The sequence below is a fragment of the Rhinolophus ferrumequinum genome, chromosome 10 (assembly GCF_004115265.2).
Source record: "Rhinolophus ferrumequinum isolate MPI-CBG mRhiFer1 chromosome 10, mRhiFer1_v1.p, whole genome shotgun sequence".
Lineage (NCBI taxonomy): Eukaryota > Metazoa > Chordata > Mammalia > Chiroptera > Rhinolophidae > Rhinolophus > Rhinolophus ferrumequinum.
Window position 1 is genome coordinate 91,903,635 of NC_046293.1, and position 14,700 is coordinate 91,918,334.

A 14,700-nucleotide genomic window follows, 5' to 3' on the forward strand; every position below is an offset into this window, starting at 1 on the left:
TATCATTTAAAATTGAAGGACAGATAAAGAGTTTCCCAGACAAGAAAAAGCTAAAGGAATTCATTACTACCAAGCCAGTATTACAAGAAAATTTAAAAGGACTTCTTTATGAAGAAGAAGGGGGGAAACAAACTAACAAGCAAAATAAAATAAAAAATTTTTCAATAATAAAATGGCTTTAACTATGTACCTATCAATAATCACTTTAAATGTAAATGAATTAAATGCTCCAATCAAAGAAAACAAGACCCATGCATATGCTATCTACAAGACACCCACCTCAGATTGAAAGACACACATAGACTGAAAGTAGAGGGATGGAAAAAGATATTTCATACAAATGGAAACAAGAAAAAAAAAACTGGTGTAGCAATACTTCTATTGGACAAAATAGATTTTAAAAAGAAAACTATAATAAGAGACAAAGAAGGACATTACATTATGATAAAGGGATCAATCCAGCAAGAGGACATCACCCTCGTAAACATTTATGCACCCAATATAGGGAGCACCTAAATATAGAAAACAAATGTTGGCCAACATAAAGGGAGAGATTGACAGTAACACAATCATAATAGGGGTATTTAACACCCCACTAACACCAATGGACAAATCTTCCAGACAGGAAATCAACACAGAAACAGTGGCTTTAAATGACACACTTGGATTTAATTTATATTTTTACAGCATTTCACCCCAAAGCAGCAGAATATACATTCTTTTCAAGTGCATATGGAACATTTTCCAGGATAGACCACATGTTAGGCCACAAAAAAAGTCTCAATAAATTTAAAGGGCTTGCAAACTGGGATTGCAAATTGGAAACAGTATGGAGGTTCCTCAAAAAATTAAAAATACAGCTACCTATGATCCAGTGATTCCACTTCTGGGTATTTATCCAAAGAAATCTAAACATTAATTTGAAAAGATTTATGCACCCCTATGTTCACTGCAGCACTATTTACAATAGCCAAGATATGTAAACAGCCAAAATGCCCATCAATAGACAATTGGATAAAGAAGGTGTACATTTATACAATAGAGTATTAAAAAAATTACTCTGTCATAAAAAAATAAATGAAATCTTACCTTTTGCAACAACATGGATGGACCTAGAGGATATTATGCTATGTGAAATAAGTCAGACTGAGAAAGTCAAATACCATATAATCTCACTTATATGTGGAATCTAAAGAACAAAATAAACGAACAAACAAAACAGAAATAGACTCATAGAGAACAAACGGATGGTTACTAGATGGGTGGGGTTTTTTGGGGGGGCTGGGTGAGAAAGGTGAGGGATTAAGAAGTTCAGATTTGTAGTTACAAAATAGTGACAGAGATGTAAAGTACAGTATGGGGAATATAACCAATAATATTGTAAAAACTATGTCTAGTGTCAAATGTGTACTAGAATTACCAGGAGGACCACTTCATAAATTATGTAAATGTCTAACCACTATACCTGTAACTAATATAGAATAATGTCACCTATAATTAAAAAAAAATACTTATGGGATATAAAATATAACAGAGGGAATGTAATAAATAATATTGCAATAATTATGTACAATGTCAGGTGGGTAATAGACTTACTGGGGTTATCACTTTATGATATATAAATGTCTAATCACTATGTTGATTTGTACATCTGAAGCTAATAATAATAAAAAAAAGAAAAATATAGACACAGTGTCCCACTGCAGACCTCCTGGGTCAAAATCTCAAGGGTCCTCGAACCCATTCCATAAAGCTTTAGAGGGGACCCTGAGCAGCCCTGTAACTGGCCATAGTGGACCTACAAGAATACACATGGGGACCCCAGGGGCTGGGTGACAGCCCTCTGCCCTCCTAACCTTATGTGGGAAAAGGTACCACCTGAGGTCCCACAGAGCAGTTTGTGGCAGGCCTCTGGCTAAATCCTCAGTCCAGTGCTGCATCCCACCTCGGTCTTTGTTTTTGATTTATGAAGGTCTCTAGTTTTACCTCAATTTTGGTTGAACTTCTTTAGAAAATGCCACACTGCTAGATATGCTCAGAATAAAAGAGGTGATGCCCATGCCCAGGCTGGTGCAGTGATTGGAATTGCAGGGCAGCTCAAGGGGTTCCCAGAAGAATGTTGGGGGCTTTGAGTGCAGGACACCAAGGCAGGTAGGCACCTCCCACCATGGGATGTAATCCTTCCATCTCATAGGCCAAAATGTGGTTACCAAAGAAGCACAGTATCCCACCAGCCTGCTGTTGAATAAACATGACTGAGCACCCTGTGTGTGCAAGACACACTGAGATGACATGCAACATAGACACAGACAGCATATCACACATATCTACAGATGCAAGATGTGGAACAGAAGTGCCCAAAAGGTGAGAAGTGATTGGGAAAGGCTGCTGTAACCGGGCCATCAGAGAGCTTCTCTGAGCCAAGATTGGAGGGATGAGCAAAGCCTGACTCTGGAAGGTGCAGGCAGAGGTGGCTAGCACGCTTGGCATGGGTGTGGCCAAAGGGTGGAAGAGTCAGCCCTCATCAGTGGTGTGTGTGTGTGTGTGTGTGTGTGTGTGTGTGTGTGTGTGTGTGTACCCTGACGGACACTCAGCAGGGAAGTGATGTTACCTGATACAGATTCTAAAAGGATGGTAGGATGGTTCTGGGGGTGGGTGGAGCACAGCCAGTAGCCCGTCCTGAATTGGCACAGGGAGACCAGTCAGGACACAACTGCAGCAGAAAGGGTTACAGAGACAGGCAAGAAATGGTGAGGCCCAGGATTTGCAATGTCTGACCTGGTCTGCCCATCTAAGGGGAAAATGGAGCAAGGCAAAAAAAGCAGAATGAGAGCTGCATGTGGGTCCTTGGTGTGTGGTCAGAAGGAGGAAGAGAGCCGGGCACAGGAAGGGCTGCCCTGGGGGTGTGATGGAGTCCCTGCAGGGGGTGCTGCTGAGGTAAGACAGCAGCCCTGGGAGAGGGGTCTCTGGTTATCTAGATAAGAGCGCTCTGGAGGAATGGCAGGCATAACAGCCTGATAGAGTGGGCTGAGGCAAGAAAGAGAAGTGAGGAAGCAAGAGAGGGCAAGTGCAGACAGCCCTGGGGTGACCCTTGCTGAGAAGGCGGGCTGAGAATCAATGTGGTAGGCAGGGGTTTGGGAAGGAGAGAAGATGCATGTAGGGTGTTTTAAGATGGGAGACAGGGCAGTATGTTTAGGAACTGTTTAGGGATGGCCAGGGAGAGAGAGAAAGAGCTAGAAAGAAGGTACAGGGGAAGAAGAGGAGGCTATAGGAGGAAGCCTGTGGTGGCCACAGCTCCGGGGAGGGCTTGGCTTCTCCAAGTTTGACTATGGACTCACTACCTCACTTTGGGCTATCCACTTCCCTCTCGGGACCTCCACAATAAAATAGAAGGAGTGGGAGGAGATAGTGGGAGGAGACATTCATAATACATACATCCATGTATTGGTACTCATAACCAATTCAATAGGAAAGACAGACAACCCCATAGAAATAATGGCAGAAACCTTGAATAGACACTTTACAAAAAAGTTAACACTCATGTAAAAAGTGTTTATCTTCATTATTCACCAGAGAAATGCAAATTAAAAATCCCATGCATGGTTAAAGTCAAAATGGTGGACAATATGAAGTGCTGGAGGCAACGTGGAGCAACCTGAACTTTCACCTGCTGCTATGGAGCTCTAGAGACACAAGCAGGTTGGAAAGCTGCCCTCTGGTATCTATGAGAGCAACATGTGCATCTACATGACATAGTAATTCTATTCCCAGGGTTAAACCCAATGCAAGTGCGAGCCCATGTGCACCAAAACAGTGCATGAGGACGGTCACATCAGTGCTATTTGCAGTGGTCTCAAGTGGAAACTACCCAAATGCTACCAACACTAGGATGGATAAAAACAGTGATAGCGGAATACTATTCAGCAATAAGATAAACAACATAAAGCACAAACGAGGTGGATAAATCTCATAAACACAATGTTGGCCGCAAGAGACCAGATGAAAGTGCATGCAGTATGATCCCATTTATAGAAGTGACGATACTAACCCACAGTGCTTTAGAAGACAGTCCAGGGCTACTCTGGAGGAGTTAATGATAGGAAGTGGGTATAACGAGGGTCCATTGGGAGCTGGTTACACCGGTGTGTCAATTTCTAAAATGCATCATGATGGCACATTTGTAAATGACGACCTTTCCTATGGACGCTATATTTCAACAAAGTTGTCAAAAGATGAAGAAAATGGAGTGGACTCTTTGGGGACTTCTGTCCTTTGACTCTGACACTTCAGGCTGGGGTGGGCTTAGGAAGAGGAAGTTAGAGGCTGAGGCAGGGTCCAGACAAGACACAGAGGGAGAGGGGTTCCCAATTGGAGACATGGAGTGGGCTCACTTACTCTGCAGATGGACTTTCCTGTTAGGAGGTCCCCAGCGCACAACATATCCTCATGTACAGAAAATTGACTGCTGTTGGAGTCCGGTGACTGGAAATACATGTTACAGATGTTGCTGTCTATGATGCCGACCTCTCCCTCCTGCAGCTGTAAGGGCGCAGCCAGGAACTCTGCAAGGGACGGTTGTGGGTCAGATGTGGGATGGAGAGGATCCAGCTCCCTCCCTAACTTGTCTGTTAAAGGAGATGCCACCAATTCTAGATGACAGGATTGAGCAAGGCTCTGAGAGGATGTGCAAAGATGAGGGGAAAAGACATTCAGGGCAGATGAGAGCAAAAGTAAGGGATACACAATGGGAAGGACCAAGAGACAGGTCGGTGTGGCTGCAAGGGGGTGGAAGTAGGGGGTGAAAAGATGAGGCAAAGTTATAGAAGGGCCCAGAGCAAGCAAGGGCCTCCTTACCAGGACGTGGAGTCTGAATTTCATTCTAAGAACACAGGGAAACACTGAAGGGTCTACTTATGTTTTAAGAACAATTAATCTGGCTGCTATGTGAAGACAGAAGTAGAGGCACAGAGGGGGAAGCTGGGAATCCTGGCCTGGCCAAGGTGTGGCAGTGATGTACCTAACAGATGCCAGGTGGGCTTAGGTGATGTGACAAATAAGACATGGCCTTGCCTCAAAGAGCATCTGGTGTGTGGACACATTCCATGTAGGTTCTATCTCCAGACACAGCTCACAGGTCTGTCCTGGTATCCTCACATGGTAGCACAGTGGACTGTGACAGTGCATTCCTGTAGAGTGCTTGCTGTATATGGCTCTCGTATGTCTTCAGGGGCAGCCTAGGTCCAACAACTGCAGCCAGGAGAGGGAGTGGAGGGAGAAGGACAGCTGCAGGCTGAATCTCTCTTTGGTGGCAGCTGCTCTCTGTCCTGGTGGCTTTTTTAGTCCATAACTTCCCTTCATGCCCCAACTCCTACTCTCTGATCCATCTTGGAGAATCCTCCTTGCTCTGACAGTGTTTCTTAGTGAGTGAAAGTGCATTCCAGGAGGGTGTCTTTGGAAATGTTGGAGAGTTGGCTGTTCTCAAGATTGGGCAGTGTGACTGACATTTGGTGGTCAGAAGCAGGGAGGGTGGCACTGGCCTTCATAGCAAAGAAAGTCCTGCCCCAAAGGCCTCCACCAAGATACTCTGCCAGATCATGGCACTACAAATCATGCCAAATTTACATTCTATGTTTTCACTCAATGTTATACTTTCATAAATCAAAAGCATTTTACCCTTGTGCAAAAATCTTTGCCCAACATTTCTCCTCTCTTAGTCTAAAAATACACAAGTCCAGCCAGCTGGCAGGATGGGCAAGTTTTACTTGAGTTAGGGACAAGAGAAGGGAGGTTCACAGGGTAAATGTCCGTAAGCCATAAACGCCTCATTTTCACCTCCCAGGCTGAGAGCAGGCCTGCTTCACTTCCTTACTGCTGCCCCACTCACCTTCCATGGCAATGGGAGCTCAAGGTGTTTGGAAGAGGGAGCTCTGAAGGGGCCTGACCCAGGCAGGACCTGGGAGTCAGGGGGAATCCTGAATGGCTCGGAGCCAAGGACCCCAAGTTCCTGATTCCAAAAGTTAGAGATGCTCAGATTATTTGAACTGGGAATGAAGGAAACTTGAAGCTTTAGAAGACACGCTGTCAGGGCTGGAAGGGCCCACAGTGGCCACTGCACCCCTCCCCTCGGCCTCCCCATCCTCATCTGCCCTGCCTGCGCACCTTGCTCAGTGACCATTCCCCAGCCAGTTATCCAGCAGGAAGTATGAGAGAGCAGCTCCACATTAGGTCCTGGGAGGCAGGCGGGAAGGACATGGGAAGTAAAGTTCACAGACAGATGCAGCTGCAACAACGCAATGTCGCTCCCCATGAAGTAGTGCTTGTTAAAGTCACTGTGGACAATGATTCGGTTCACGGTCATGCATAGGCTGTGCTCTGTGGGATGTTGTAGCTGATGGTACCCTAGCAGGATCTGGTAGTCAGATGGCTCATGGGACCTGTTGTGGGGAAGCTGCGTTATCACCCATCTCTCAAGTGTGGGCCAGGACCCTCACTCTGTCTGCCTATTCTCCCCACAACCCCCAGTGCCCCACCCAAGGTTAGCAACCAACCCCCACCCCGTCATTACAGGTTGCTCCCTTCTCCCATTCTAATGTTCTCTTGAGGTGGGTTTGACTGCTGTCCATAGCCTCAGCACATTTGTCCTTTGGAAATTTCTGACGGCTTTCCCAGCATGCCCCAGCATCCAGAGAGCAGAGAATCTCAGTGCTGGTAAGAAATGCTGGGGATGCAGTATACTGTACCCCCTCATTTTACAGGGGAGGAGACTTGGCTCATTCCCAGCTCTGACCAGATGGTCCCATGGCCTGGAGTGATTCTCAAAGACCCTATTTCCCAGCCCAGAATGATCCATCCCCATCCTTCCTTGTCCTCACACGCTAATTTCTCTAAAGGCTGGTCCCCCATCTGGTGATAGACACTTAACAATTCTCTGTGGAGAGAGGGGTGTATGGAACTGTTCCCTGTTTCTGGCACATGAGCAACTTTTCAGCCCACAGGTCCTGCTTGTGCTGTTCCTTACCCAGACTTCTCATGCCCACATCCTTCTCCAACAAGACCCCTCAGCACCTCTCCTGACACCGGCTCAGGGTCTATTCCTTGGACATTCTTGTCTCTCTGTCCTGCATCACAGCAAGTGGACTGTGTCTCACTTTCCAGATAGGATGAGAAGTTTCAAAGTGGGTCTTGCATCTCCACAGCCTCCACAATGGGCTTCTCATGGGACCTGGCACCCGTGGGTCTTGAGTAAATGAACAGAACCCAAATGGGGTCTCAAAGCCAGCTGACGCCAGCAGCTCTAGCCTCCTGGTGTGGAGCATGATGTTTTCCCCACTATCTCTGGACACACAGGAAGCCCAGGGCACACCCGAGGAGCAGCCCACTGTCCTGACTGTGCCCATCTACCAGGACAGAGGCCATCTGCCTCATGCCTCACTCTGGTCTGTGGGGACAGTGGTGACCAGAGCTCTTCCTAGGCACATAGTTCTACAGATGTGAAGGAAGAGCCGAGTACTGGTCAGAATATGAAGTCCCAGTGCACCTCCAGAGAGGAGTGTGCCGAGTGTGTAGGTGCTCAGGGAGCCTCTGGCAGTTGTGCTTGAGATGGCCTTCGGACAGCCTGGCCGTCCACAGTGGGCCTCGGCTGATGTTCTCCTCCCCCAACCTTAGGAAGTGGGAGCCCTGGGACTATCACTCTGACTTACAGCCTGAAGCCTGTGCCAGGCGTGTGGCAAGGGATACTACACACCCACTATTATTTGCACAAGAGGAAACTGCCCCACCGGGATCTTGTGGGACTGTCTAGAGCTGGGCCTCATGCAGAAAGGAACCAGAGTCTCCCCAAGTAGGAACATGGCTGAGATTCCTAAAGTTTAGGTAAAATACAGAGTGGACTGGAGGCAATTACTTTGGAACTAAAGTCTGTTTTCCAGTATTTACTGATAAACTACATTTCCATTTAGTTATTTAAAAGTAATGTACATGCAGCTGAGACACCACAGCATCTTGGTAAGTGCGACCACGGTGTGAGGAGCGGGGAGAGAACACCACTGGCCACCCCGCAGAGGACAGATGAGGTAGCTGCCTCTCCTGGCAGATGTGACTCAGACCGCTGGGAGATTGGAGTCAGGTGGTTAGCAGGCATGGCATTCCAGGTAGAGGGGACCGCTTCCTGGGCAGGGACAACAGCACACAGAGATACCTGGTGTTCTACAGATGTGAACAACAAACTACCCCGGAACAAACTACCCCGGAACAAAGCCTAGGAAAAAGGCTGCGACCCCCTTCACCCCTTTCGGTTCTGCCCGTCTTGTCTCCCTTTCCCATGCCCTCCACCCCCATTAGCTGGGCCCCTGTGGGAAGACGCACTTTTGGAAGCAGTGGGCAGCTGAGATCACCCAGAAGGCATCGATGAGGGTCGCTCCGCAGATGTGCCTGCCGAGGTATAGCAGGCTGGCCTGCCATGGCCACCGCTGGTCAGGTGAGTTCTTGCCTCCAAAGATTTTCCCAGTCACTGTGGGTCTCCCACACACTGTGGAGACAACCAGCCATGAGGCACCTGTGTGATGGGCACCAGTCTTGCTGCCTCCAAATGTCAGCATCAACAGGACCTGGGGCCACCAGGGCCCCTCCTCTCCTTCACAGCTGGGGAACCCAAGGCCCAGCGTGAGGTGACATGGAACAAAGGGCCACACTGGTTGTAGCAGTGCTAAGGAAGTACCTTGGGCATCGGGAGGACGGTGAGGTAAGCCAGGGAGCCGGGGTGCTACCCCAGGCCCTTCCCCACACCTATTTCTCTTAACTATGTAATGCACCACTGTCTGCAGCCCCAGAAACTGAGGGCTCTCAAAGGGGTGCTGTTTGCTCAGGGCCACTGAGGATGACATGGTCTCACTCCTCCCCCTTCAGCCCAAATTCTAGGGAGCCTGATAGCAAATGGAGCAACACACTTTGCTTGACAACTCCCTCCTTCATTCTTGAATGAAGCACTTCATTCTTTTTTTTTTGTCACTTTTTACATTTTTTTCTTTCATTACGCATTGTTTTTATAGTAAAAATAAACATACGTATGACAATTAAGTTCGCGAACTCATTCTAGAAAAAGTGCTACATACCTCATTGCTGAATATCACTATGGTCACCTTCAAAGTCCTCCCCTTGGGAAGCTATGCACTGATGCCAGTCTAGTCCACCCTTTAAAGCAATTTTGGAACTCTTTTTCTGGAACAGCCATCAGAGCTGTTGTCGTATTACCCTTGACGTTCTGAATGTCATCAAAATGTCTTCCTTTTAATATTTCCTTTATCTTCTGGTAAAGAAAGAGGTCATTGGGGGCCAGATCAAGTAGGGAGGATGTTCCAATACAGTTATTTGTTTACTGGCTGAAAACTCCCTCACAGACAGCACCATGTGAGCTGGTGCATTGTCATGATGCAAGAGCCATGAATTGTTGGCGAAAAGTTCAGGTTGTTTTCGTCTAACTTTTCCACACAGGCTTTTCAGCAATTCCAAATAGTAAATGTGGTTAACTGCTTGTCCAGTTGGTACAAATTCATAATGAATAATCCCTCTGATATCAAAAAAGGTTAGCAACATCGTTGCAACAAGTTCGCGAACTTAATTTTCAGACCTCGTATTCTAGAGACCACTTAATTATTTTTAAATTAATAAAATTAAAATTAATGCAATTAGTAAGACTCCTTTCTGGGTTCAGTGTTTACCAATACGGTTAACCTGAGTATTAGTCCTTCACATTTCTCTTCCCCACTTATTTCCCTCTCCATGTACATCCTGACATTCAAATGGCCCTAAGATCCTGCCTCTGGCACTCTTTGGTTGCTGTATCTCTCTCTTCAACTATGACCTGTGTGAGAAGCACCCACAAATCTTCATCTTTATGCCTAATCTCTTGTAAATGCCTGATAGACCTTTACATCTGGAGTATCTGATCGGACACTGTGTCACTAGGAGAGCTTTTCTCTCTAACCACCGATCCTTCCTGTCATTTGAAGTAACTTCTCATTCTTACCAATCCCTTTGCTAGTGATGGATTCTACATCCATCAAGTCTTTCCTCAGTGGCCCTGCTTTCTCGTCCCCTGGCCACCATCTACTAGTGGGGGAGGGGCAGTGCCGCACAAAGAGCCTGGGACATGGAATCAAAGGAAGTTTGGCTTTCTTTGACTCCAAGCCAAGCACTTCCCATTCTTGAGATGAGGAGGATGTGGGGCCTACAGAGTCCCTAATACAGGAACTTTGGCCCCTGGATTAGGAGGCTGATATCCAGTAGGAAAGAACGTAGGGAAGAGGGGGCACTCTGATTTCCCAGCCTCTGCCCTCCCTGGGCCCACCTCCTATGCCCCCAGCAACCCAGGGACCCTACAGCCTGACCCCGCCAGGTAGAGGTCCTCCTGGCATCTGTTGAGGGCGGGGTGAGGGAGGGATATGCTAGAAGTGGGCGACTTGGGCTCTCTAGTCCCGGCTGCTACTCACCGTCCATGGTGGCCCCGGTGGGCTCCACATGCAGCAGTAGCAGGCACAGCCAGAGCAAGGTCGCTGCCAGTGCACAGGATGCCCGCCAGCCTGGGCCTGGGCCCCCCACCCCAGCACTCGCCATAGAATGCAACGGACAGCACCGCGTGGCCCCGCGGAGGCAGGCGGGAAACCGCCTCTTGGGGGTCAGGGGAGTGCTGTGACCTGGACCCTTACTGCCCCACAGAAGCTGCAGAGGTGAATGCCAGGTCCATAGCGGGCAGTCAGTACTGGGAGCCCTCAGGCTGAGGTGGGAAGCCGAGGGCACATAGGGTCCCTCTGTATAGGGACCCCAGTTTGATGACAGAGACATCAGGGAAGTTACGGTATATGTCCAGGAATATACACTCCTGTTTATACAATATCACCAAATATTGTCAACTTGCTTTCAAGATTCGATGCACTTATCTATACCGCCTCCTGAGATAAGTCAGGCCTACCAAGGGTAATCTCTCTTAAACTCACACAGCACAGAGTGACATAATCAAGGAGTGGGTATCTCGTCATGCTCACAGGCGCTCCCCCGCCTCAGCGGGAGGAAATTATACCTGAATATGGGTAATGGAGGCGGGTTCTAACCTCTGTCCTTTAATGACTGCTGTCTTTCCGAAACACAGATTATTCATTACTTCCCAAATTTCTCGAGTGTCCTCCCTTTACGGGATCAACTCAAGATTCAAAGCCTCATCTGTTGGAGGAGGTCATTGATAGGACATCACTGCCAGTTGACCCCTGAGCTGGACCCCGGCAATTGGAGGTTCCTCACCCCTCTCCTCTCTTTGGAATGTAAACTGCCCAGTTCCCACAGTGGGAGCTGTTCCAAGGACACAGCATTAAGAGAGGAAGGTGTTGAGACCCTCTGGATGGTATACATGACTGAACCCAGGGAGGGGCTCTCTATGGATTCTGGCAAGATCTATTTGTTTTCTGGCCACCCAAGACAAACCTCATACGGCAGTTCCCTTGTTGATGAAACCTGCCGCCTACCTCTTTCTTCCATCTCTCCCTGCCCTCCACGTACAGGGACCAGTGTGTGAGCTCATGTCATCTTCTAAATCTAAATATCGTTATCTCATCATCTAACTGCTCTAAGCCAGGTGAGCACGAGGGTCCTAGCTGTAACCAATTGAATACAGCTCTTGAGCACAATTCTTCCCCATCTGTGAACCCATGAAACTACTCACCCAACGTTCCCCGCACACATGGTGACTGTTACAGACATTTCCACTCAAAAAGGGGAGGACGGCAGGGTGAAAAGGAGTTACTGGTTCATAGGTAGAGATGTAGATGTGAACAAAACCAACTCCAATTGTGTCTCAGATTTCATTTCATTTTTAAGTTTCCTGCTGTGCCCTTTAACCAACTTCACAGTCCTTAGCAAACATATCAAAGTCCATTAGTTGATGATTATTTGTGTTCCTTAAAATGTAACCATAAGTATTTTTGTTAGCAACAGCTGGAATGACATGAAAACCAAGATAAATATCAAACTGGTAAGAGTATCGATTAAAAACAATCATCCATCACAAGACCACCAGGAGGTGTGACCCCTGGTGCTTCTGCATTCTTTGTCCCTTTGTCTTGTCAATCATTAGTACGCAAGTTATATTATTAAAAAAAGTACTGTAACAGGGGTCTGGTAATGGGGAATAATTTGTGAAAAACTGCTGGGATGTCTGTGTGTAGGGAGAATGCAAGGGGACATGCTGGGGTGTGCAGGCGTGGCAGAGAGGACAGAGAGACAGGGTCAGCCTTCTGCATTTTGGTTTCTCCGGAGGAGACAGACGTATTTTCTCAGAACAGCCCAGAGAGTCTTTACCGCATGCTGGCATCAGGACATGGGCACTGTCGTCCTCCCGCATGTGCTGTAACTGACCCTCAAGGTGGGGCACGGTCCCTGGGATGGGGTTGGTGAGGGTGCTATCTGGGGAGCAGGATATTTGACTGGCTCTGAAGAAAAGAATGATGTTCATGCTCAAGAAAGGACCTCGTGGGTGAGAGGCATGAGTCTGGGTGCAGCCCCCTGGGTTACCATGACAGCTGTCCTAGCTCTACTCTGATGGCCTAGGGCTGCTCATACTCTCTGTGCCTTATCACTTCACCTGCACTCCAGACACATGAAGGTGGAAAGGCTTAGGCTATGGGCACACTTAGGAAAGAGGCTGCCTGAGTATGGCAGCTGTGTAACCGCTGCAGGCCCCCAGGACAGAGGTGCCATCATCACGCACCCCAGATGGAGCCGCGGCGGCTCAGAGAGGCAAAGTAATTCAACCAAGACCACACAGTTAACAACAAAAGGCAGAGTCAGGGCTCCTCTGAAGTCTTCAGACTATTTCAGACTATACACCACTGAGAGAGAGAAGGGAGGCGGCAGGCAGTGACCCGTGTGGTCAGAAAGCCGGTGGCTGAGGGACAGGCAGGTATGTCACTCCTGGTTCTGCTCTAGGCGGCATTCCTACCATGAGGCTGGGCCTCTCATGGCTCAGTGTCTGAAATTCCTGTCTCCCTGTGATCCTAGTAACTATGCCTGTGCTGAGGAAAGCACCAGCTCCACAGCTGCTCCCTTCCCAGGTGAGGCCTGGTGTCAGCAGGGCCTCGGGGGCTGGGCGGGGGCACAGCAGGCAGCATGGGGCAGGAGCTGTGCACGAATGCAAGAAGCTGTGTGCAAGGACAGTTTTGCATTGTGGTTTTTATTTTTGTTTCATAATCATTCTTAAGGCCTGCCCAAACCCAGCATATTGCAGATGGGTGGCATCATCAAAACCCCTGCAAGTGAGAACCAATCACCTGTGACAAAGCCTGCCACTCCTGCCAAGAAGCATGGGCGGTCAGTTGGCGCCCTGACTCCTGGGTACAGCAGCCTGGCCAGTTTCTGACAAGCTCATCAGCGAGCCCCCCTGCATGTCCCAGGCAGCCAGCAACACCTCTCTTAGCCTCAGGGCCTTCAGGGTTCCTGTCTCCTCCTGCGCTGGCTCTTCTTTCCCCGAGTCTCCTGGCTGTGGCCTCGCCTGCTCTGAGCTCCTGTGACTCTGACCATCCTGTGGAGCCAGAGGCTGTGGTAAGTGTTCCACCACCAGCAGTTGGCTAACATCCTGCTCTCAGATCTGTCCTACATTTTCTTCCACGTGCTCATCTCCTCTAGCGACGTGGGACAGCTGGGCCCTGGGCCATGTCACCTGCGGTGTTCTCACGGACTCCATCTCAGCACCGTCCTGTCCCTCATGGCTACTGTGCTGCATACTCCCTGGCAGTCACTCATCCTCTATACTACCTCTCCTTCATGTCCTGTGAGACTGCCCTGAAGGTGCTGGTCCTCATCTGGTTGCTGGCCTGCTTCTTCCTCACACTTCTCATTTGGCTCAGCAGGATGCCAGATTGGAGGAACAAGGGGCCTCAGGCATCCAGTAGCTGAGCCTGGGCACCAAGTCAGGCGGCTATTACCCCCTTGTCACTGTCACCCACAGCTGAATCTTGTACACTCTCTTTCTATGAACAGCTCTATTGCCTACTACTTCTGGAGGATCTATGCAGAGACCAGGATTTTAGGCATCTGGGTGCAGGGCTGTTCCTGGGATAGGGGCAGCTGCTTATCCACTCGGTGCTAATAACACTGTATGTTAACCCCATGGTGGTATTTCCCCTGGACAAGTACCACCACATTGGAGCCAGGACTTACATGTGGCTCACAGCAGCCAGCGAGGACCTCATGGTGCTTCCCTAGGCTGTGCTCCCATGACTGTACACTCTGCCACTGGGGGCTGTTGGGGATGGTCTGGGGCCACTTCTCATCCAGGAGGCACAGTGATATTGTCACCGTTTCTCAGATTACAGACTTCACCCTCTGGCAGGCTGAGGTTAAAGAGTATATAGTGGGTGCATCAGCATCTAGTTATGGCCAGCTCCTCAAAACTGTGAAATGCAATTGTGCAACAAGAACTTTAAGATGAACTCAGCTGAATGTTTTCAACATTTCAACGGTTTTTAAGTAGAGAAAGCTGTATTTTAATGACGCTGTAACCCTACTTGAAAATAGAAGCAAGCGAAGGTGACTCAGAAGAACTCTGGTCAAAGTGGGATAAGGCTCCAATCTGTATCCTTCTAGTGGCTTCTTCCACACCCTCCACTGATGAAGCATAGTTGCTGACAAACACACAGAAAGCAAAACATTACTGAA

At 48.4% G+C, this 14,700-nt stretch overlaps 1 protein-coding gene across 1 annotated transcript; it reads left to right on the top strand.

Moving 5' to 3' along the window:
• The first annotated feature begins 13,346 nt into the window (after positions 1 to 13,346).
• On the top strand, positions 13,347 to 14,473 carry GPR148 (G protein-coupled receptor 148). The gene is given in 9 exon segments (XM_033117705.1): positions 13,347 to 13,485; positions 13,488 to 13,678; positions 13,680 to 13,725; positions 13,728 to 13,766; positions 13,769 to 13,885; positions 13,888 to 14,034; positions 14,037 to 14,105; positions 14,108 to 14,273; positions 14,275 to 14,473. Coding segments are annotated over 9 exon segments (1,113 nt in total).
• The last annotated feature ends 227 nt before the right edge of the window (positions 14,474 to 14,700 follow it).